The sequence below is a fragment of the Canis lupus genome, chromosome 9 (genome assembly GCF_048164855.1).
Source record: "Canis lupus baileyi chromosome 9, mCanLup2.hap1, whole genome shotgun sequence".
Classification (NCBI taxonomy): domain Eukaryota; kingdom Metazoa; phylum Chordata; class Mammalia; order Carnivora; family Canidae; genus Canis; species Canis lupus.
In genome coordinates this window covers 69,078,762-69,103,474 of record NC_132846.1, presented here as the reverse complement: position 1 = coordinate 69,103,474, position 24,713 = coordinate 69,078,762, and the positions used below count along the sequence as shown (strand labels likewise).

Sequence of the window (24,713 nt, the reverse complement as noted above, 5' to 3'; positions counted from 1 at the left end):
GTACAGGTTTTAATGCCACCTGAGGAGAAGGAAACTCAGCCAGCAGTTGCATTCACTCGTTCATGTCCAGGAGAGCCAGATCCGTCGGCCCCAAGGACCCACGGCCTCATGTGGTCCTAAAGTCCCCATGCCCCTCCCTGTGCAGACTTCGGCAGGCCCAGAGACAACCTGGTACCTGTCCAGAGGGCAGATGGGTAGGAGGAGCCAGCCAGGGCTGGGCCTCCATGGGTGGGGGAGAGTGGGTAGGGGGGCTAGCAGGGTGGAGGAGCAGGGGGCTAGGGGGAAAGTAGCATGCACCATCCCCAGAATGTGGCCGCCTCAGTGTTTTTTTTTTTTCCTTCTGCCTTTTAACATCTTTATTGAAAGCCCCAGCCCCAGTTTACAACCCCTATTGTAGTGAGAAGGGCCCCCGAAGGCCGTGCTCTGTTCCCCATTTAAAGGGCCGGGCTTACAGGGGTTTTGCAGTTCCCAGGCTGTTATTAGGGAAGCGTGGCTGGGGCGTTTGAAATGCAAGTGCTACTGTGTGCGAGCGCCAGGTTCACCGTGCGCGCTCCAAGGAAACGCTGCCAAGGCAGTGTTGTGAACAGCCGCCAAGCAAAACACACGCATGCCGTCCAGTGGAGCCAGCTCACTTCTGCAAATAGAGGAAAAATTGACTTTCTGATTTGGAGTGTTTCTACAGCTAAGAAGAATCACTCCAGTGATTGTTCTAAAAATATTCTGGAGGCAGCACGTTCTCGAAGGCCTCGGGATTCTGAGCGGTCCTTAATTGTGCTTTTTATGTAATCTCTCTGGATCGTGTGTTTTTTTAAAAAAAGGAATTTGCTTAAGCCTGCGTGGTCATCTCCTCGCTCCCCCCCCCCCCGCCCACCGCCCCGGCCCCCCCCCCCAAGTATTGCTGCAGCGTAGAAGAGTGCCGTACACAGCAGAAATTGTATTTTTATCTCTTTGACTTCAGGAAGTATATTTGGGTTTTCATCCCCTGCAGCCGCTGTCGCAAGGCTCACATCTGAGCAGCTGAATCTAGGGCAGCCCCTGACGTCCCTGCCCTGATGGCAGAGCCCGGTTCTGGGGCGGGGGGGAGGCGTCCCTCAGGTGGAAGGGTTTTTGGAGGAGGGCTGGGGGGTGGGGGTGCTCTCCCCATTAATGCCCTCCCTGCTCCCTCTGCCTGTCCAGGCCGCCACTCCCCCTTACAGGGCCCAGACGGAGCTCCCCGGGAGCCATGGACCCGCCGTCCCCAGTGACTCTGGGATTCGGATGATTTCTGTAACGATGAAACTGACTGGGATGCCCCAAGCTCGCCTCTTGCCAAAAGTAAATGATGTCAGCCCCTCCTCCTCCTCTCTGACTCTCAGCTTCTCTCCACCCTCTTTCCCCACCCCTCCCCGCTCTCTGTGTCCCCCCCCCGCCCCCCGTTCCCCCGTTTCTCTCTCCCAGTATGGAAAGTGAGGGCCCCGTCCCCAGGTTGTGCACCCAAGGCACGGCTGACGGTTGGGGCTGGAGGGTTCCTCGTTGTAGGATGTTGAGCAGCATCCCTGCCTTGACACACTCTCACCTCCCCCAGTCGTGGCAATCAAAAATGTCTCAGGATGTTGCCAAAATTCCCTGTAGGGACCTCAGTTGAGTACCACAGGTCTGGCCTCTTTTCCCAAACTTACAACCAGAAAAAGGCCAGAGACTCTTAGGAACCATTTATAGATTTACAAATAAGCAATAATAGCAGGGTGGAGTCAAAGGCCTTAGAAATCGAGAGTGAGGCCCCCACTTGAATTTTACCCCCAAAGTGAATTTTTTAAAGAAGCCGCAGGAGGGAGTGCCTGGGTGGCTCAGTGGTTGAGCGGCTGCCTTTGGCTCAGGTCATGATCCCAGAATCCCAGGATCGAGTCCCGCATCGATTCCTTGCATGAAGCCTGCTTCTCCCTCTGCCTGTGTCGCTGCCTCTCTCTCGGTCTCGCGTGAATAAATAAATAAGATCTTTAAAAAAAAAAAAAAAAAAAAAAGGGAAGCTGCATGAGGATCTGGGTTTGAGGGTGGCCCCGGTGTGGCCGATGAGGGCTGGTGAGCTGTCCCTCACCCCTGTATCTGTAGGAGGTAGAATGGCCAGGTCGGCCAGAGTCTGCGCCTCCAAATGAGCAAAAGCAGCTTTCTCTGAAATGTTGGCTACGTGGAGCTTCTGAGACCACCCTGCTAGCATTAGGTACCTGATCATCTTATCAGTGAACCCACAGTTGGGAGGAATTTGCCAGCGTTTTTGGCATCGTGGGCTGGGAGCTTCGTTTTATTGCCCTTCCTCCTTTGCCTGCTCGCACCATCCCTCACTCACTTCCCTCCTTCCCTGAGAGGTTGTCACCCCGTGGGAGGAAGCGGACTGAGCCTGCTCATGGGCAGGCACCTTGTCTTGACACCATAGGCTGTGCCCATTAACAAGAATCACGTTCTGTGGCTTTCATTTGGACTCATTACTGCGGCAGCCGGTAGGTAGGGTCAGGTGCCAGGTGTCATTTCATCCATCGGCAGACTCCTCTTGGAGAAATCTAGAACTGGGTGGTCAGCGGGTTTTGTGCCGAGCTTCCTTGGAACGCCGCATGGCCAAGTATGCGTGTGACCGCGAGAGAGTGATTTCCTGGGCTCAGCCAAAACCCATGCTTCCGCTGGCTTCTCTCCGCCAGCTGGCCAGCAGAGCCAGCCTGGAGGTGCAAGAGCCATTTCGAATTCACAGGACTCCGCCTCCCCTGGGGCCTGGGCTTCTCGGCTTCAGGTTCTCCAGTGTAGACCGGACAGCACCATCCTGGGGGCCTCCTGGCTCCAGATTGTACAGTCAGTTTGGGCGGCGGCTCATCTGCCCTCCACATGCTCCGCCCGTGTCCTTTGTCACCACGAGCACAGCACCCCTGCCCCTTGGCATTGCTGCTGCTCTCGGGTGCCCTTGCTTGGGGGGGGGGTGCAGGGGGAGGCACTGGTGTGAGAGCCAGCTGGCACAGGCTCTGCAGGCCACGGGCAGGAGCCACGTCTCGCCGGCCCCAAGCCTCTGTGGAGTCTAGCCATTGGGCGGCCCAGCCACCGTGCTGAGGCTGCTGGTGTTTGCAGAGGGGCAGTGTTGAAGGCACGCGTGTGGTCGTCTGCCCGTCCCGTGTGTGTGTGTGTGTGCGCGCGTGTGTCAGAGAGCGCCTGTGCGCAGGGGAGGTGGAAGTGCTCGGTCTCGCTTTTCCATCACCTCCGTGAACATTTGGTTCATCTCTGAATCCTCTGATTTCCTGACGCACGCCGGGCAGCTTGGCTGCGCACAGAGCGCCCGGAAACTTCGACACTGAGCCGCGCCTGGCGAGGATGACCATCTCCCCGGCTGCCGGCGGGTTGGAGGAAGCTGGCACCGTGGCAGAGGCAAAAGCGCTGCAGAAGTGCCGCAGGTTTTTCATATGGAAATGTGAAATAATGGGGTGATTAAATAGAGCTGTATATTAAAGTACATCTGACATTAGAATTACCATAATGTGCTGTAGCCTTAGGCTGAGTACTTTATTTGCCATCTGCGTCGGCCCAAAATCCCCCGGGGAAGCGCTAAAATATTCTGAATAAACTCAGCTCGAGTTCTTATTGAGAGTAAAATACCATTTGTGGCACGTCGTATTGATTCGTCTTAATTGTGGTGCAGAAAAGAACATTCACTCGCTGATGACTTTTGTGCTCGGTGACAAGCTGGCTGGAGTAACTCAAACACTGCAGTTGGTTAACCTGGTCGGGGCCAGGCGGGCACCTGGGCTCCAGCCAGGGTGTCGCGGTGCCACCCCGGGCGCGCCACCGTGGGGGCTCTCCTCCAGGGAGGGTGCTGGGGAGAAGGGCCCCCCCCATTTGGGGGTGGGTGGGGCGGGGGGGAATTCATACTCTGCCGGCAGTCCCCTCTCCCCCGGCCCCCCCGCGCCTGGCCTCGCCTCCCCGCCACGAGGAAGCACTGACCGGCTGCAGAAGGACGACCCGACGTGTGGCGGGTTGTCCTCGAGGGGCCACGGCCTCGGTCTCCGCCTGCGGTTGGCGAGACGTACCGTGCATATTGAAATAGAAAACAAAACGAGAAGAAGGGAAGGAGAAGGGGAGGAACCCACACACCCGAGCCAGCCTAAGCTGGGTTGGTTGCTGGTTGGTGGCAGTGGGACCGGGTAAGGGTCCCCACGGCCCTTCGGGAGGGGGCAGGGTGGCGCAGTGAAGACAGGTGACCCCGTTGGTGGGGAAAACACTTGGCCATCCAGACGGTGCTCCCCCATTCACACGGTCCAGTTTTCATCCCATAATTGCCCATCATTATACACAATTTAAATATTCAAACATCCTCCACAAACCTTGGGCTAGCATGTTTTTATTACAAATTCAGAACAAGGGAATAACCTTTAACTTCAGAGACAAATGAGACAAATTTACAAGTGCATGTCTGCTGTTTTCTTGTGTTTTATCAATCCCTGTGGACCGGAACACTTTTGCTATAACGCCACTCTGAACAATATACATATATTACTACTTGTTTGTAGTGTGTGGGTAATGAGTCCCCTCTGCATTAGCTAACCTATATAACTCGGCGTCGAGGCTCTCCATAACGTCAATTATCTCCTCAGAGCTAAACGTACACTCCATTAAAACGAGATTTACTGCCCCTGCAATACTTCTTGGGGTGGAATGTGGAGATTTTTGTGGATTTAAGGAAAGGAAGGAAGCCTTATTCCTGCCTCGTGAAGGAAGTCATGAATAATGGAGAAGAGAGACTTCCTGTGTCAGCCGGAACGCGTGCGTGAAGATACCCACGAGGTGTGCACACGCCTGTGTGCACCAGCTCTCACACCCGCAGCTCACGCCTTGAGTTTGGTGGCTTTTTTTTTTTTTTTTTTTTTTTTTGCCTGTTTATTTCTTAATTCACTCTTTATTTTTCCATTAAATGATAAGGAGGATTTGCTCCACGCTTCCCCTTCACATTCTCTGCTAAATTCCTATCTTCAGAGTGCTACAGTCCTTTCAGAAAACCTCATATATTTGGGGTGGGGGGTGAGAGGTGGGGGGATGGAGACAAAACCAGCAAAGTTTATCCACTGGCGCACCAGAAAGAACCTACGGTTGGGTCCTTTTCGGAGAAGTCTACAGCAGGATTTCAAGGGAATCTGACGATGCATTCATCTATTTTGGGGAAGACATACTATTTCCAGCTGATTTGCGTGCCTTATGCAAAGGGGGGGAAGCTCTATAAAGATGATCTTGAGGGATGTGCCGTAGTTTCTCAAGAATGCCGTGAGCGAAGTTGCCACACAGAACATCGCTCGGCGTGTCCTGCCTCCGGCTCTTCCATCTTACAAACAGACACCGTCGTTCTCACCCTTCCCCAAGATGCCCCCGCGGTCAGCAGTATTGCTTTGTTTCGGGGCTGGGGGGGCTGTTTCCTGAGCCTGAACTGCGCACCTGGTCTGACCACAGAATTGAGCAGTTGAAATCGAGACTGTTTGGGGAAATCTGGGGTGCATGGGGCCAGCAGCTGCAGTTCAGCTCTAACCCTCGCTTCTCTGTTCACTAAGACCCTGGACCAGCCTGTTCCTGAAGCTGGCTCACAGGCCTGGCAGGCTCAGATGAGAATCTTGCTGGAATAATAGAACTCCTGCTGGAGAGAATGATTTACAAGCCACCTCAGAGGCTAGCGATCCTCATAGGCTGGATTTTAAAATTCCTCTTTGCATTTTCCAGGCCTCCTCCTGGTTTCATTTCTTTGTGTCTTAGGGTTCCACAGTTTGGGAAGGGTGGATCTGGGTCTCAGCCCTTCAAGGGGTTCCCCTCCATCCTTTGGTTGTACTGACATTTTGTTGTACGGAACTGTTTTGACTCAAGGAGGCCTTGAGTGTGGGTTTGAAAATCTTCATATATATATATTTTTAAGTATTAGTTTTTACTGTGATGGAATTTATGGCAGTGGAATTTGGTCCGTATCTGGCTCCATTTCTTGGTGTTTTCAGAGCCTCCTCAAATTGATCCAAAACCCCCTTTCCAGTCCTCATCCTTTAACCTCGTCTCCATGAATCTGGGGTCCCACCTCCATGCCTCTGTGTATGCAGTTTCCTCTGCCTGGCACACCCTTTGTTTCCTTTCTCAGCATCACAGACTCCTTCTTCCTTCTGAATTCAGCTCCAGGAGCTCCTCCTCGGAGAGGTCTTCCCTGAGCCTCCCACACTGTCCACCTCTCCTTCCTCCGGATCCTGTGCCTCACGTCACAGCCTCTCCTGGTGGCCACATGGCCTGAAGACTTACTAAAAATGTGTGGACTCCTGAGCCCCTGCACTTGACCGCAGGCTCCACGCAGGCAGACGTCCAGTGCTGGGTCCCTCCACTCAGCACGGGGCTTGGCACCCAGCAGATGTTTTCTGCGTGGTAGAGCAGATGACTACGTGGTGTCAGACGGATCTTTCATCCTTTGCTACCGCCATGCAGCTCCTGGGGTGCCAGCTGTAGTGTGACCTTGGTACTGTCCTCATGCACTCCTTGGCCTCCTTAATAGAATGACACCTGAGAGCAGCACGTGTTCTCCACATTTAATATTTAGCCCTGGGTTTGGATGGTGAGTGTGGGCATGTCAGGACAGCCCTACACCAGGAGCAGGTGCCTGTGGAATCCCTGCTAGGTACTTCCCTCCCCAGCAGCATCTCCTCATTTCGCCTTCCCCTGTGCCTGTCTCTGTGCGGCCCGGAGGTTGTTTGTGCAGTGCCCTCCACCCTCACACCTTCCTCCCTGCCCCCCCGCCGTGGTCTGGCAGGTACCCTTCTCCGTGTGTCTGGCTCCAACTCACCTCCATGCACTGTTCCCACCTGCATCCTCCCTAGGTGCTCTGTGGTCACTCAGCAGATTCTGCTCCGCCTTAGTATCTTTTGTGTCCACTCACCACCCCTGTTCCTCAGTCCCTACCTGTGGCCTCCTGGAGGGGAGGGGTCTCAGCCAGTCCCTCTGAATATGCCTGCCATAGCTGGCACCTAGTCCGTGATGACCGGATAGAGAGGTGAATGAATGAATCAGTGAATGAATGAATGGATGAATGAGAAAGGCATGTCCTTGGGACACAGACTTCCTTGGGCTCACCCATTTCCCAGGTATGCCTCTTTTGCTCAAAGCAAGATTCAGTGGTGTTTTTGTGCACGCCTGGGTGCCTAGGGGAATGTTGGAGGAGGCTTGAGTTGGAGGCTGTCCGGGCTGGAGGCCCAGTCTCCCAGCTGAAGTTAACTCCAGGCGTATGAAGCCCACAGTGGACCTCTACTACAGGGATGCTGGCAGGGTCAGTGGACTGTCCCCAAACACTGTGAGGCTGGGTGGAAGGTCTGTATTCTCAGCCAAGGTACGCGCGGCATTTCTTGCACAAAGCCTGTAATTTGCTGGTGTTCGTGGGTATAGGTGGAGAGGTTTGTGTGGCTTCTCCATGCCGTTCCCCAGGGCCCACGATAGTGGAGTTTGCAGTCTCATGGAGGGGACAGCCAGGTGTGTGTCTGGACACAGCCGTACGGCACAGGCCGTACGCTCAGACCCTCTGTGAATCTGGGTTCTGTGACCCATAGCCATGTGACTTTGGGTCCTGCACATACCTGTGATGAGACTTAGTTTCTTTTTTAAGTCTGGATTAAAACCCACTTTCCAGAGTTGCTGTGAGCATCCTCCTGAGAGCACAAGCCCAGCATTGACACATACAGATCACATGTGAGTTGAACACACCAAGGTCAAGGACAGATTACGATAGTACCTGTGATCGGTATCAAGTAGTATTCCCAAAATGTCTGGGGGGTGGGGGTAGAGGTGCTGGGTCTGAAAAGACATTTTGCAGGTAGAGAAGGAAAGGCAGGTATTCTGGGCACAGGGAACAGCAAGTCCCAGCCAGTGTGCAAACATGTGGCCCCAAGGAGAGGACCAGGAGGGTGAGTGAAGGCTGAGTGCCTCGTGTTTCCCCTGGGCAGCAGGGGCTGTCATTCCTGTGATGTGAGAAGATGGGTGGGGGGGACCTGTTGGCCCGCCCTGCTGAGGTTGGCTTAGAGGGGGTAGGGCGGTGGCTGTGGCCTCATGTCCAGGTTCCGTTTTAAGTCCCTGGGATCCTGGCCCGCCCAGGTGGTAGGTACAGCGGCTGAGAGGCGTGGGTGTGTTGGGTGGAGCCTGTGCCCGCTGTGCCCAGGAAGTGGTGCACTAGTTGAATGCTGAGCTGAGCTCTGTGGAGCCAGGTGGGTTCACCCAGACCTGGGCAGACACCCTCGTCCTGGTGACGATGTGGTCAGGAGCGCTGGCCGTAAGGAAACGGACGGCCAGGCCACAGTGTTTTCACAGGTCACCCGCAGTTCTGAAGCACATTAGTTCTGAAGTGCATTAGTTCCTGTGTGGGTGGCCATAGTCACAGCAGCGGCCAAGGCCAGCGTGGTCCCTGTGCTCAGGGAGCTTGGGATCCAGCCTAGATGATTAATTTCTTTTTAAAGATTTTATTTATTTATTTAACAGAGAGAGAGAGAGAGAGAGAGCGCACAAGCAGGGGGAGCAGCAGAGGGAGAGGGAGAAGCAGGCTCCCTGCTGAGCAGGGAGCCCGATGCAGGACTTGATCCCAGGGCTCCCGGGATCACAACTGGAGCCAAAGGCAGACGAGAGCCCCACACTGCAGGCTCTAAACCCCAGTTCAGCCCAGTCCATGCATTCTTCCCTCTCCCAGCACCCCGACTGCCTACCAACCAGTGCTCGGACCTTTCATCACATGATCGAGAGGGGCATCAGGGGCTCCATCTCGCCCAGCCTGTGAGCTGTGCCCTATCTAGGGAGAGTACCTGGTGGGTGCCCAGGGTACCCAGCTCCTGTCTGTGCACTGAATAAATGAAGGGCCAGGGGGATCTTTGCTTTCCACGGGCCATACCCTGCCACCTAGTTAATTCAGCCCCATCTAACCTGGCTCCCCATTGATGGGGCTTCTGTGCACCGGGATCCACGGAGGGCAGAGGCAGAGGCATGTGGTAATGAGGATCTAGGGGATTCCAAGGCCTGGAGGGGGAGTGCAGGGATGGATTGGCCACATCTGCCATGGGCAGTGGTGGAGGGGCGTGGGCTCTGTTAGGCGGAGGCTGGCTGAGCCCCGGGGAGGCCACCCAGGAGAGATCTGTCACCCTCACCACCAGCACCAGCACCAGCAAAGTGCATCTCTTATTTTTTCCGAGAGATGTAATGAGCAGGATTTCACTGAGTTACTGCAGCTGAGCCGAGAGCAGGACAGCTCCACTTCTTTAGCACACTGGCTGGAACCAAAGCTAAGACACCGTGGCCCGGGCTCCCCGTTGCCGTGCACAGGTGCCTGGGCCTGGGGGCCCCAAGTCTGTATGCTTTTCTCTCTCGACCCGGCTTAACCGCCTTGTCTCTTCCAGCCCTCAGTGTCCTGCTCTGTGAAATGGCACGAGTGACAGTTCTCACTTCAGGGGCTGTGCAGAGCCTCGGGGGAGGTCAGCTCTCCCGAGGCTGCAGGCAGGCCCGTGTGGGGATTTAGTGACAGCTTATGGTTACTGCTGTCATTATGATGCCCAGAGCTCCACCTTGTCGGTCAGAGCGGCTGAGGTTTGACGGAGTACCTTTGGGGACGGCCACGCTTTCAAATAATAGAAACACAAAACCTTGCAAAGACCGCCGCGGCGGCCAGCTGACATTCTCTTTCTGGGATCGTGAAGGGGAGACCGTCTTTAGACTAATAAGGGGGTCTACACATCGAAGGGATAATAGTGATGATAATTCCTATCATTTTGGAACAGTGGAGGCGATATTGTTAGTGGTTCCAGATTCTGGAGTAGGACTGGCTGACTGGCCCATGAACCAAGCCCTCTCTTGGGGCGCTGGGCACCCTGAGGTCCAGAGAGAGGAAGGGCCTGCCCCAGGGACCCAAGGATCCAGCATCCTGTCCCTGCATTGGAGTCCGGGGTCCTGTCGCCACACACACACACACACACACACACACACCCAGCAATGGGCTTACTTTGTGAAACCTCTTCCTCCAGGGGCCAGGCCTGCGGTGGCCCCCACTGGGCCCCACGAAAGATAATCCTGTGCGCTTCACTGAAGGAGGACACACATGGTGACAGGACAACCTCCTTCTTGGCCATTTGCATTGTAAAACAGGCCCTGACAAGTGTAGCAAGAATGGTCAAGCCCTCAGGGGGCGCTGTGTGCTGGAGGGTGGGCAGGGAACGAGCCTGGGGTCCCTGGGGTCGGGAAGATTTAGAGTTTCAGCCCTCACCTGGCCTTCCTCAGAGTCTGGGTGAGTAATGACAAAATGTGCCAGTGCGAGCAAAAAGCGCTAAACCAGCTGCGGAGCGCTTTGCAAACGGTGGAGGGCTGCGCGACGCCAAGGCCCAGCTCTCAGCGTCCAAGTGTCCGGATTCCCATTTTGCATCCAGCCCTGGAGAACGGCCCCGGGTGGGCTCTCACCCGTGGCCCTGAGTGAGCTGAGAGGTGGCACAGCCTTGCTGTACCTCCCGCAGGCACAAGTGCCCTTCCACGTGCTGTCACTTGGCCTTTGGAGAGACCTGTTAAACTGGCGCGCTCAGCTGTGGCCTTTTCATTGAATAAATTACTCAATTAAAGGTGTGTTTTTTTATTGAACATCCCTGGTACCTTTATTGGTCTTATTAGAGTAACTAGCATAATAAGGAGGAACAATTATTTAAATGCTCATTTAAAAAAACACAAAAAACTAGCCTCTGATAGCAGAGGGAGACTCGCACTCCATCGCTGGAGGTCTGGTTGCCGGTCGGCCCCGGAGTGTCGCTCTAAGAAATGGCATTTCCCTCACCGTTTGCAAGTTTTCACTGCCATGGAATCTCTCCTGCACCAGGCAGGCTGCATTAGAATTCCTCCCGGGTTTTATTACCGCCAGACTCACACAGAGAAGCATCCCTGAAACGTGCACTGCCAGGTTCAAGGATGGATGCTAAATATCAAAACCTACAAAGCCCAACTCATGTAAGTCTGGGTTGTCGTCGTGGTGCTTAATTCACAGCGCGTGTCCCCGTAAGGGATCTCCTGGGGGTAGGGGGGGGCGCCCAGCCCTCTTCAGAGGCAGGCATCTTAGGCCCACTGTCCTGATGTGGAAATTGAGGCTCAAAGAGGTGGTGATGTGAATAACTTCACTGTGCCGGTGATGTCAAGGCCGAGGAAGGAACCCACGCCGTCACCCAGGCCCTCGGAGCCTAGAGATGGCAGGGAGGGTTTACAGCTCGAGAAAAACAGAAGGACTGCCTTTAGAGCCAGTAGAGCAAAGAAGATCCAGTCTGGGTTCCTGCCAACTGAGAGTAAAAGTGTCTGAGGACGTGAGCAAGCAACTAAGGACAGACACGGGCCCCGGGTTCTGAGTTGCCAAGCCTGATTTAGTGATCGCAGTGCAGCTGACATTTCTAGGTCTGTAGGCCGGGTTTGATGTTGCCGGGCGCGCCACTTCACGATAATCCAGACAACCACCGTCTTGTGGAGCCTCAGCAGCCCCAGTGGCAGCGTGGTAGGAAGTGGGTCCCGCCTGGGCCGCTGGCAAAGCGGTGGTCCCCTCGTGGAGCCTCCAGCTCACCTCTGGGGCAGGTGGCCGTGAGCTTGAGGGAGGGGGTGACCTCTGGGCCTGGGACACGGAGGGAGCCCGTCCTCTGGCCGAGGGTCTCGCATTGCATTTAAAAATGAGCTGCCCGTGACCGGTACGCTGCGAGTGTAAAATATTTAGCGAGTTTTTGAATGGAAAAATGTTCTGAGTGGCTCTTCAAAGACTTCTGACATTGTTCACTTGTTAGAAGTGAGCAGCCCTAGTGCTCACGGCTACTTCTAGGCAAGAGAGAGCCATGAAGTGGTAATATGGAAATGAACATTTTATTAAGGGGAAAAAAAAAAAAAAAAGCTGGGGGAGAGTGAAAAGAGAGTTGTCTAGGGAGGGCCTTTGAGGGCTGCGAGATTTAAAAAAAAGAAAAGTCAGAAGCTGTCAGATCCTGGGAAGGCCGTCGCCTGCAGTGAATCTTGCCATCGTGCCGAGGGAAGTCTGGGAACCGAAGCAGTTCAGGGCTGCGGGGAAGGAAGAGCTCAGCCCGGCATGAACAGCGGCCCTGGGATCCGGTTGGATGGACAAGTCGCTCTTCCCTACCCGGTGGTGAATTACAGACAGGTAACTTCTTCCCTTGGCCGCTCCAGGGTTTTAGAAGTAGCTTTTAAATTTTTTTTTCCTTTTTTTTTTTTTTTTAACAAGAAGTGGAAACATCTGAGCTCTTTAGAACATGTAGCTACATGCTTCCCAGCAGCTGCCATTTTGAGTTAAAAAAATGTTTTAATCGGCCATTTCGGCTGAAGAACAGTCTTCTTGATTCCCGGCCTGCCAGGGAGTTCTGCATTTTCTTCTGATAGCTGCATTCCTCACCAGCGGTGGAACTTTCTAGAAGATACGTGGAACAAGACCCAGGAAGCGCTCTGGAGTTGAAGCCCGAGGAGATGATGACGACGACGTACAGAGAGATTGGGGGAAAGGAGGAGGTGGTCCCACTTAAAAAATGAAGAACCAGAGCAGCTGTTGTGCCATAAATCGATTAATTAAGAGTTTCTGAAAGCTAAGGTGAAGGAGACAGAAACGCTCTTTAATTTGAAGATCTATGACCTTGTGGGATGTGGTGCTTCATTTGTGTTATTAGCTCCTGTGTCAGAAAGGGACGTTTTATTTATCTTCTTGTTATTTATTACATATTTATTTTGCCCTGCTCCAGAAAAGGATTTGAGGAGGACTCTAAATACCGTGGCTTCTGGCCAGCTCTCTCGTGAGGCCTTCTGAGGCAAAGGGCTCTGTTCTCCCAAGTACATTAACTAATAAGCTAGGACAGGAGGTGGCATCTTCTCTGCCAGCCGAGGGCCGTGCTGGGCGGGAAGGCCCAGGCTTGGCGCCCTGTGTAGTGGGCGCCCGTGAGAAACATGGCAGCCAGGGCCTCCCAAGGCCTCCCGTTCGCTTTCCAGAGCGGGGGAGAAACCTCCTCGGGGACTACACCTTGGAGTTGGGAGTTGGGTACGTTGGAGAGGGAATTGCCCAGACGGACTGGGGTACATTGGAGAAAGAAAATGGACTCAGAAATTCTCCTTGAGCTGTTGGCAAAAAAAAGCCAAGTGAAGCCAAATCTCACAGTCCTTTTGAGTCTCTGAGCTCCCTGCCCACTGGTCTCCGTTCCACCGAATAGGAATAGGAGGCCAGAGCGAACCCATCCCTGTGGGGCACCCCGCTCCGACAGCACGTCTTGGTTTCCAGTGGCGGGTGTCCTGGCCCAGTTGGTTCTGGAGTTTCTGAGAGGATCTCCAGGCAGTGCGTGGGGCGGGCAGTGTCTGCCCTCTGAGGCTGTCCAGCCGAACCTGTGCAGAACAGGGCATTGGGTCCTGCAGTCGCTTGGTTTTTACAGCTAAATGTGAAGCCCCCTGGGACCATCACTCGTGTGCAGAAAACAAAATAAATCTCTGTGCAGGATCTCGGAAGGTCTTCTGAGGACCCGCTGAGATTGGGAGTGGTGGGGGGTCTTCTCCACTCCATATCCTGCTGTAGTCTCAGGTCACCTTACTGATTTGGGGTCTGGAAATTAATTTGCACTTTTGGCTTCACCAGGGAGTCTGCGGCTACCATTCTTCCATCAGCTTTAAAAATCTTCCAGTTACAGGAAAGTTAAAAAAAAAAACAAAAACAAAAGGGGGTTTTCAAGATGGGGGCTGTGATGTCTCGTTGCCTTTCCCCTCCCTGGCTAGCGAGCGAATCTCCTGGCAGAAAGCAGGGCCTGCCTGCACCTGCCCCTTTACATAAAGCATTAGGAGAGGCTGAGCCTGGAGGAGCAGCAGGCTGTCCCCCAAGCTCCAGGGGGGCCAGCCGGCCGGCCGCACGACCGGTTCTGGGTGAAACGTCCAGCTTCCATTTTGTGGCTGCCTCGATGATGGGCAGAGACAGTCACGTTTTTGGCCTAGTGCCACAAGTGTCCACTAAGATTTGCTCCCGATGTCACCGGAGCCAGTAGGTAACAGATCCACACTTGCCATCATTCATCCTGACCACCTCGTCAGATCTGATGTTCTCCCGTTAGCATGCCAGCAAAAGGGCTTCACGTGGGCCAGTGGCCCCCCATCCCGCCCGGTCCCAGGGGCCTGTGGGGGTGGGATTCCACACGGTGGGTAGGGGTGTGTGTGAGGCCATAGGTGGGAGGGGTGGGGGGCAGTGAGCTTCCTAACAGGCTAAATTCCTTCTGTTCTACGCATCCGTGTTTAAATGTGATGGTACTTTCTGCGTATACGCTGGTGTATGCACCCTAGAATTCTACACCCTAGAATTTCCCGTTGCTCAATCCCAAATGATGGAGAGGTATGAGCCATTTCTCTGTAAAAAAAAGTTTGCCAGGCAGTTGAGTTTGACTTGTGAATTTTAGAACCTCCTTGGATCAAATCCTGCCTAATCACTGGTCCTCAAGGTGGAGGCGGGGGGAGAAGTGAGCTGTGGTTTTGCCCCCCCCCCCCACCCAGGGGACATTCGGTGATGCCTGGAGAGATTTGGGATCCTCATAACTGGGGGAGGGAATGCGACTGGCTTGTGGTAGGTAGAAGCTAGGGATGCTGCTGAACATTCTACAATGTGTGGGACCTCCCCCCCCAACCAACCCCCCAATCATCCTGGCCGGTTCAGATGTCAGCAGTGCCTTGGTTGACAAACCCCGGTCTTCGTTTTAACAGTGACATGGGGCATTCCCACAAACGCGACCTCGTGTGGCTTCCGAGATAATGGGGATTCGAGCCGCTTTTTTGGGGGGGGGTGGCAAGCCGAGGTCTAGGGACCCTGGGGTTGCTTGTGGAGGTCGCCGGGCGATCCGGGCTTTGCCGGGGCCACCTGGCCACAGCCCTCCAGCCAGCCGGGTGGGGCCTTGGCCGGGCCGGAGGGTCCCACACGTGGGGTGCGGCCCGGGCCTGCTGCTCCGAAGGGTCCCCCACCCCCACCCCCCCGCGCGCCTGCGCGCCCGGGACTCGCCTCGCCCCGCGCTGTGCACCTCCCGGCCAGGGCCCCGCGGCGCGCCCCCGTCCGCTTCTCACGCTCTCTCTGCCTTTCTGTCCGTGTCTCCCCAGGTAAAGATGAGCCTTCCAGCTACATTTGCACAACATGCAAGCAGCCCTTCAACAGCGCGTGGTTCCTGCTGCAGCACGCGCAGAACACGCACGGCTTCCGCATCTACCTGGAGCCCGGGCCGGCCAGCAGCTCGCTCACGCCGCGGCTCACCATCCCGCCGCCGCTGGGACCCGAGGCCGTGGCCCAGTCCCCGCTCATGAATTTCCTGGGCGACAGCAACCCCTTCAACCTGCTGCGCATGACGGGCCCCATCCTGCGGGACCACCCGGGCTTCGGCGAGGGCCGCCTGCCCGGCACGCCGCCGCTCTTCAGCCCGCCGCCGCGCCACCACCTGGACCCGCACCGCCTCAGTGCCGAGGAGATGGGGCTCGTCGCCCAGCACCCCAGTGCCTTCGACCGAGTCATGCGCCTCAACCCCATGGCCATCGACTCGCCCGCCATGGACTTCTCGCGGCGGCTCCGCGAGCTGGCGGGCAACAGCTCCACGCCGCCGCCCGTGTCTCCGGGCCGCGGCAACCCTATGCACCGGCTCCTGAACCCCTTCCAGCCCAGCCCCAAGTCCCCGTTCCTGAGCACGCCGCCGCTGCCGCCCATGCCCCCCGGGGGCACGCCGCCGCCGCAGCCGCCCGCCAAGAGCAAGTCGTGCGAGTTCTGCGGCAAGACCTTCAAGTTCCAGAGCAATCTCATCGTGCACCGGCGCAGCCACACGGGCGAGAAGCCCTACAAGTGCCAGCTGTGCGACCACGCGTGCTCGCAGGCGAGCAAGCTCAAGCGCCACATGAAGACGCACATGCACAAGGCCGGCTCGCTGGCCGGCCGCTCCGACGACGGGCTCTCGGCCGCCAGCTCCCCCGAGCCCGGCACCAGCGAGCTGGCCGGCGAGGGCCTCAAGGCGGCCGACGGCGACTTCCGCCACCACGAGAGCGACCCGTCGCTGGGCCACGAGCCCGAGGAGGACGACGAGGAGGAGGAGGAGGAGGAGGAGGAGCTGCTGCTGGAGAACGAGAGCCGGCCCGAGTCGAGCTTCAGCATGGACTCGGAGCTGAGCCGCAACCGCGAGAACGGCGGCGTGGGCGGGGTGGGCGTGGGCGTGGGCGGGGTGGGGGGCGTGGGCGTGGGCGTGGCGGGCGGCGTGGGCGTGGGCGTGGGCGTGGGCGGCGCGGCCAAGGCGCTGGCCGACGAGAAGGCGCTGGTGCTGGGCAAGGTCATGGAGAACGTGGGGCTGGGCGCGCTGCCGCAGTACGGCGAGCTGCTGGCCGACAAGCCCAAGCGCGGCGCCTTCCTCAAGCGCACCCCGGGCGGCGGCGGCGGCGGCGGCGGCGGCGGGGACGCGGGCGACGACGACGACGCGGGCGGCTGCGGGGACGCGGGCCCCGGCGGCGCGGTCAACGGGCGCGGCGGCGGCTTCGCGCCGGGCGCCGAGCCCTTCCCGGGGCTGTTCCCGCGCAAGCCGGCGCCGCTGCCCAGCCCCGGGCTCAACAGCGCGGCCAAGCGCATCAAGGTGGAGAAGGACCTGGAGCTGCCGCCCGCCGCGCTCATCCCGTCCGAGAACGTGTACTCGCAGTGGCTCGTGGGCTACGCCGCGTCGCGGCACTTCATGAAGGACCCGTTCCTGGGCTTCACGGACGCGCGCCAGTCGCCCTTCGCCACGTCGTCCGAGCACTCGTCCGAGAACGGCAGCCTGCGCTTCTCCACGCCGCCCGGGGACCTGCTGGACGGCGGGCTGTCGGGCCGCAGCGGCACGGCCAGCGGGGGCAGCACGCCGCACCTGGGCGGCCCGGGCCCCGGGCGGCCGAGCTCCAAGGAGGGCCGGCGCAGCGACACGTGCGAGTACTGCGGCAAGGTGTTCAAGAACTGCAGCAACCTGACGGTGCACCGGCGGAGCCACACCGGCGAGCGGCCTTACAAGTGCGAGCTGTGCAACTACGCGTGCGCGCAGAGCAGCAAGCTCACGCGCCACATGAAGACGCACGGGCAGATCGGCAAGGAGGTGTACCGCTGCGACATCTGCCAGATGCCCTTCAGCGTCTACAGCACCCTGGAGAAACACATGAAAAAGTGGCACGGCGAGCACTTGCTGACTAACGACGTCAAAATCGAGCAGGCCGAGAGGAGCTAAGCGCGCGCGCGCGGGCGCCGCGCCCCTGCACGGGGAGCCGTTGCCAAGCGACAGAACGCTGACCCGACGACGGACGCCCGCCCCCGCGTCTGCGCAGCCGCGGCCCCTCCCACCCGCCCTGCGGCCCCGCCCCCCGCGCGCGCGGGCCCCGCCCCCCCGGAGGGGGCCCCAGGGGACGCGGCCGCCCCACCCCCCGCCCCGCCCCGCCCCGCCCCGCCCCGCCCCGCCCCGCCCCGCCCCAACCTGTGTCTGCGAAGTCCTATGGAAACCCGAGGGTTGATTGAGGCAGTAAAAATTGTGGAGCCTTTTAACTGTGCAATAATTTCTGTATTTATTGGGTTTTGTAATTTTCTTTTCCTTTTTTTTTTTTTTTTTTGGCATGTGCAGATACCTTTTTATTATTATTCTTTCTGTTGAAGTTCTTTACAGAGATTTTTGTTGGGTATCCATCCCTCCTTGTTTTCTTTTTGTTTGGTTGGTTGATTGTTATTGTTAATTTTATTTTATTTTTGTTTTTGTTTTTTTTTTTTTTTTTTTTTTGGTGGTTGTTTGCTTTTTTTTTTTTTTTTTTTTAACCCAGTAGTAGCCTAAAGCAATGACTCCCAAGCGATAGAGAAGGGAAGCTTATCTTTTAAATTATAATTTGGGGGGGAGGGCGCTGCTTTTTTGAGATTTTAAGCTAAGCATGTGTAATTTCTTGTGAAGAAGCCAACACTTAAATGACTTTTGAAGTTGTTTACTTTTTTTTGTAGTTTTTTTATTTTATTTTTTTATTTTTTCATTTTTTACCTTGTTTCTTTTCCTTTGGTCCTGAAATAAACAGTGGCATGCTGGGGGTTTCTTTGGGGAGGGTTGGGTGGGGGGGAGTGGATGTACAGCGGATAACAATCTTTAAAGTTGTAGCACTTTGTTTCAGAATCAGAATGGAGATGTAGCACTGATGGCCTGTCCTGAGTCACAGAGGCCTTTCCTGTGTTGATTTCAAACCTTTACATTTTATAAGGAAACGTTTCAGTGGTGGCGGTGGGGGGGGGGGGAAGAGAGCTAGAGGACCCCCACCCCCACCCCATGAAACTCAGCACTGCCAGAGAAATAGGAATTTTTGAGAGCTGCCGGGGAGATGGCCCGAGAGCATGCTCTGGTTGTGCATCACCAGTAGGTACTGTCCTTTCCTCGGAGTGTCCTTGTGCCTGGGATGCCATCTGCGTTCTTGGCTGTGGATTAGGCTTAATAAAATGGGCAGAGGGTACTTTTCTTGGGTAGATGGAGGTGACCTGCAGTGACATAGAAAGGAAGGGACCAGTGGTACTCTTTCAGGCTTCTTCTGGCTTGATGGCTTCTCTCTCAATCTCTCTCTCTCTCTCTTCATCACCACCCCCCGCCACAAAAATCCCAAGTCGTATGTTTCTACCAGTGATGATTGACCATGTCTTAAGCAGACAAGTGCCCCAATGAGGTGAACGGAGAGAAGGCGGTATTCTCTCATTGAATGCACACTGATGACATTGTATGGAGGGGGGTGGGGGAGGATCTTGCGAATTTCTGTTCCCCTTTGACCGGAAAAGCAGGGAAAGAGTTCCATCCGAAGGTGCCCAGCGCTACTTCCCCAATTTTTTTTTTCCCCTATCCCATTAGGTTGGAAGGTACTAAACATTGAACTGTCAAGATTAGACATTCGAATTCTGTTGACCCGCACTTTAAAGCTTTTGTTTGCATTTAAATTAAATGGCTTCTAAACAAGAAATTGCAGCATATTCTTGTCTTTGGCCCAGAGGTGGGTTAACCTGTAAGGACGGCTGAGATTGAGTGTCAGTGTTGCTAAGCGTGGCATTCACAATACTGACACTATAAAGAAGAAAATAAAATAATTTATTGGACGGTTTTTCTACTGCCATTCAATTCGATGTGAGTGCCTTGAAAACTGATCTTCCTATTTGAGTCTCTTGAGACCAATGCAAAACTTTTTTTTTTTTTTTGAAAATGAAAAGACTTTTTAAAAGAGTAAAACAAGAAAAGTACATTCTTTAGACACAAACAAAGCCACATTTCCTTTTCATTAAATTAAAAAAAAAAAAATCCTGGTTGAAGATAGAGGACATGAAAATGCCATAAGACCCAATCAAATGAAGAGATAAGCCCAGCACAACCGCGGACATCCTTAGCTGAATTACCCTCAACCCCTTTTGTTTGTGGGACAACGCTGCTTAGATTTGGCGTGGAGGTGATTTACTGCTGAATTAAAACTCAAGTGACACAAGTTACACGTTGATATCGTTGAATGAAAAACAAAAATTCAGGAACAACGGCTAATTTCTTTTCTAAAGTTAAATTTAGTGCACTCTGTCTTAAAAATACGTTTACAGTATTGGATACATACAAGGGTAAAAAAAAAATTGTGTGTATGTGTGTTGGAGCGATCTTTTTTTTTTTTTTTTTTTCCAAGTTTGCTTACTAGGTTATAAGAAAATGCCACAGTGGCTGCGTGTATATTGTTTTCTTTTTGGTGACGGGGTTTTAGTATATATTATATATATTAAAATTTCTTGATTACTGTACAAGTGGACCAGTATTTGTAATAATCGAGAATGCCTGGGCATTTTACAAAACAAGAAAAAAAAAAAAACCCTTTTCTTTTCCTTGAAAATGTTGCAGTAATTTTAAATGGTGGGTCTATCAATTTGTTCTTGTCACAGTAACTGTAAAGTCGGAGTTTTAGTAAATTCTTTTCTGCCTTGGGTGTTGAATTTTTATTTCAAAAAAAAATGTATAGAAACTTGTATTTGGGGATTAAAAGGGGATTGCTACACCATGTAGAAAAAGTATGTAGAAAAAAAAGTGCTTAATATTGTTATTGCTTTGCAGAAAAAAAAAATCACATTTCTGACCTTTACTTATTTTTCTCTCCCTGCCCCCCTCTGGAATGGATATATTGGTTGGTTCATATGATGTAGGCACTTGCTGTATTTTTACTGGAGCTTGTAATTTTTTAACTGTAAGCTTGTCCTTTTAAAGGGATTTAATGTACCTTTTTGTTAGTGAATTTGGAAATAAAAAGAAAAAAAAAAACAAAAACAAACAGGCTGCCATAATATATTTTTTTAATTTGGCAGGATAAAATATTGCAAAAAAAAATTTGTATGTTTAGTCCTATTGTACAGGAGAAAAAGGGTTGTTTGACAACCTTTGAGGAAAAGAAACAAAAAGCAAGTCGTTAAATGCTTTGGCTCACAGATCATTTTAGTTGTATATATTTTTGTCGGAATTGGCCTATACAAAGGACTGTGGGATCAGGGCTTCTCCTCCGAACGCCCCGAACCTTGCATCAAGGCTCCCTGGTGTGGCCACAGCAGACCGGATGGGAAATTTCTTTATTCGTGTTGAGTGGAGAAATCCGTTTTTGTAAAGATGTCGGTAACATTTCACAGAGTCCTCTCGTTCCCCAAGAGGCCATCTGTAGGATGTCAGGTGTTAGGAGAGAGCGGGAGAGCGTCCCCTTCTCTCCTGTCCCCACTGTGGCCAGTCACCCCGTCCCCCGCCCGCCCTTAAGCGCAGGAAGGAACGCAAACCCGAGCTTCCTCTAGTCCCTGAGAAAACATTAAACAGACAAAAGGCGCTGGTGGATCAGCCAGGCACGGGGGCCGGGGACGCGAGACCAGCGGACACCGGGTGTCAGGAAGGAGTCCCCGTCACCACCAGGGCCTGGCACTCGTGGAGAGTGTTGGCCTCTTGTCTTTCTTCCCTGCTCTGCTGCTTTTCTCGCTGAAACCTGCGTCCGTCAGTGTCTGAGTGCCGAGGGCCTGGGATGAATTCGGTGCCTTTCCAGAGCTCTCTCCTTCCTCTGTTTCCTACCTGCCCCCCCCCCCCCCATCTCCAGCCCCTTGTCAATCCTTTCTTTTGTCCTCTTCATTTTTATTTAATTCTTTAATTTCTCTTCTTTCTCCCCCTGTGTCCCCCCCCCCTTTTTTTTTGTAAAGCCAAGTAGCTTTAAGATAATAAAAGTGGTGGTTTTTTGGATGAGGGAATAATAACATTTTTTTTTTAATGAAACCTATATCAGGAAGCCTTTTTTTTTTTTTTTTTTTTTTTAATTTCAGGAACTGTAAAACCATTCCTTCAAGGTTAGGAAAGGATAACCAAGCATTTTTTGGGGCAGTTCGTTACCAAATGCAGAAATCTTTCTTCCGGGAGCTCTTCTGTTTCCGTACGCCCTCCCCTCCTTTGCCACTGACCTTTGCCAAGTGAACAGAGAAAAAGCGGAGATGTCAGTTTCCCACCTGCCCGACCTGGACACCCCCCCCCCCCCGGGGGACCACCCTTTCCGGGGAGGGGGTGGGGGACCACCCTCCGAAGGTCCTGGAGAGCCTCCAAGGTGGTCCTCCTGTAGTTGCGAAAGCTAGCCAGCCCTCACCAGCTTCCACAAAGTCACCAGAATGCCAGGACTAAGCCATCCTAAAGCACAACGATTGTGTCTCTGTCGTCTGCAGAGAAAAGAGCATTATGCTTCTCTTTCATGTTTAAAAAGCCAGCACTGGAGCAGAGGAGACCCCAGTGAGAGAGGCCCCGAGCCTGGGTGACCCAGCCGACCCCAGGCTGGTTTCCATACTGCCACAACTTTGTTCAAAGTTGCCCCCAAATTGGAACCTGCCACCCGCCAGTAGAGGGTCTTTCGTGGGGAGAGGAGAAGGCTGAAGTACTCTAAGCAAAATGTGAAAAGGAAGGAAGTCAGCCTTTCATCCCGGTCCGTAGCAAAGGTTTTGTTGCGCACAGGCAAACCGTGATTTTGGTGCTCTTTGTATCTCAACCCTGCAAAGCAAAGTTACATTGATTTAAGTTGTTTGCATTTGTACTGGCGAGGCGAAATATTTTTATTACCTTTTCTATTACTTATTGTATGAGCTTTTGTTGTTTACTTGGAGGTTCTGTCTTTTACTACAAGTTTGGAACTATTTATTATTGCTTGGTATTTGTGCTCTGTTTAAGAAACGGGCACTTTTTTTTTTATTATGGATAAAATGTTGAGATGACAGGAGGTCATTTCAATATGGCTTAGTAAAATATTTATTGTTCCTTTTATTCTCTGTACAAGATTTTGGGCCTCTTTTTTCCCTTAATGTCACAATGTTGAGTTCAGCATGTGTCTGCCATTTCATTTGTACGCTTGTTCAAAACCAAGTTTGTTCTGGTTTCAAGTTATAAAAATAAATTGGACATTTAACTTGATCTCCAAACCTTGTCCTTTTCTGTGTCTTTCAAGCATGGGGGATGGGGGGCTCATTTCCAAGGGTGAATCGAAAGGTCTTCTCCATTTGCCTCTGGACCCGAACCCCCCGGCGCCCACGTCTGGGGAGACTGGAAGGAGGGCCTCAGAGACCAGCGTTCTCTTTACTGACTGTCGTACAGCAGCGCGATTTAGGTCCGTGGTTCTCCGTCCTGGTTGTACCTTGGAATCGCCTGAGGGGGTTGGAGAGTCCCAGCGCCCAGGCCCGCTCCCAAACCTAGTTTCTATCAGAATCTCTGGAGGTGGAATCCAGACGCCAGAAGTTTCCAACGTGATCCAGGGGATCTTTGGGTATGGCCCCATTTGAGAAGAAGAGGTAACCTGTCTGGGAATGACAGGCCTCAGGTCTGGTTTAATTCAGCTCAAGTGCTCTGAACACCCAGCGGGAGCCACGGGGGGAGGCAGCCGGGGATCCGAGTGTGACGGAAGCCCTTCTGTGAGCACCCCGACGGCTGTGTGCCCGTGGTCAGATCCCGTGGGCCTCCCAGCAGTGGGGTGAGGTTGTTGGACTGGATGGCATCTCTGACCATCTGTGCCTCTTAACAAACCACAGAAGAGGACTACCCTTCCCTCCCATGTGCTAAGTGTCAACACACTCGAGGAAAAGTTCTTCAGGGATAATCGCACAGATCCAGAAGAGGAAACAAGGTGTCTCAGAAGGAAAGAGCCTTAGACTTGGCTTTTCCCAGAGCTGGGCCCGGACCGGTGGGGCTGGAGACGGAAGAGGGTGTTCTGCTGGCTGGCAGCCAGTCGGGCACGAGGTTACCTTGGTTTCCTCCTTGTGAGTGAGAGTCAGAGCCCACCCCTGAGGGAGAAGGGATCGAAGACCCACTGAGTCTTCTTGCATTTCCTGCTCTTGGAGACGCAACATTCCACTCGAGTCACTTTCTGGTACCATCTCTTGATGCCATCCGTGAACCATCCATGTCCCAACCTAGGCAGCCCAAGGGGCTTGGCAAGGACACTATGCAAAAAAATGAAGACACGCCAAGCCACGCTTCCTGAGATGCTTCATGGGTTCTGCCCACAGAGATGATAGGAGAGACAAGGCAGCGTGTTCCTCTGTGTCCTGTTTTCACCCCCAACAGACCAACACTCCCCCAAGGTCATGGCTAAGCACTGGAGGAAAAGAAGTGGGGTTTGGACCCTGGCACCAGGCTTTAGTAATAAGAATTCCCAGAGAGGGACTCTCTTCTCTCCCATAGGCCTGGGCTCCAAGTCTTTCCCCAGCTGGTGTCTGACCCTTTGTATGTTTTCCCACCCAGGAAACTGGGCAATCAGCAGAATTGAAAGGCTCAGTTGCTTTCTTGAAGCCTGTCTCCTCTGTCAACCCTTCTTCTTTTTTTTTTTTTTTTTGTATATTTTTTTATTGGAGTTCAATTTGCCAACCTATAGTATAATACCCAGTGCTCATCCCATCAAGTGCCCCTTCAGTGCCCGTCACCCAGTCACCCCATCCCTACCTCCCCTTTCACTACCCCTTATTTGTTTCCCAGAGTTAGGAGCCTCCCATATTCTATCTCCCTCCCCTATAATCCCTTTCATATTCCTTATATTCTCCATATGAGTGAAACCATAGGATTGTCCTTCTCCAACTGACTTTCTTCACTCAGCAACCCTTCTAAGCAGGCCAAGGTTGGGGGTTGCCAGTAGGGCAAAGGAGAGGCTCTAGCCCATTCTCACCATCATCCCATCAGTAGCTCCCTGATCTTAGGTCAGTCCTTTCTCTTTTCTGAGTCTCAGTTTCCCCACACATTAAACAGAGAGTTACAGTGATCTGAAGGGACCCTGACCAGAGTGTCCTGTGTGCAGAGTAACAGCATTCAGTGCATGTGCTGATGTCAGAAATGTTCCCTGTTCGGATTACACAAATCAGGGTGAGAATGGGTTTTTGTGTTCTTTGCTGGTCGTAACGAGGAGTCCCCAGCCACCTTGCAAGTCACAGGGTCCGCATATTTTCCAGGCAGTCCCAGTCACAACTGGGGCATCAGAACAGGCTTCTGAGCTCCTCATTCTTTTTTTTTTTTTTTAAGATTATTTATTTATTTATTTATTTATTTATTTATTTATTTATTTATGAGAGAGAGAGAGAGAGAGAGAGGCAGAGACACAGGAGGAATGAGAAGCAGACTCCATGCCAGGAGCCCGACGTGGGACTCGATCCCGGGACTCCAGGATCACACCCTGGGCCAAAGGCAGGC

At 53.5% G+C, this 24,713-nt stretch overlaps 1 protein-coding gene across 4 annotated transcripts in view; it reads left to right on the top strand.

Annotated features, from left to right (window-relative positions):
• BCL11B (BCL11 transcription factor B) overlaps window positions 1-17,314 on the top strand; it is a 92,419-nt gene extending 75,105 nt beyond the window's left edge. For all 4 annotated transcript variants that reach the window (XM_072839881.1, XM_072839884.1, XM_072839882.1 and 1 more), the window contains one exon: window positions 15,115-17,314. In XM_072839881.1, coding sequence (XP_072695982.1) covers window positions 15,115-17,234 — 2,120 coding nt within the window. In that variant the 3' untranslated portion in view covers window positions 17,235-17,314. The remainder of the gene's footprint in view (window positions 1-15,114) is intronic.
• Window positions 17,315-24,713: the final 7,399 nt, after the last annotated feature.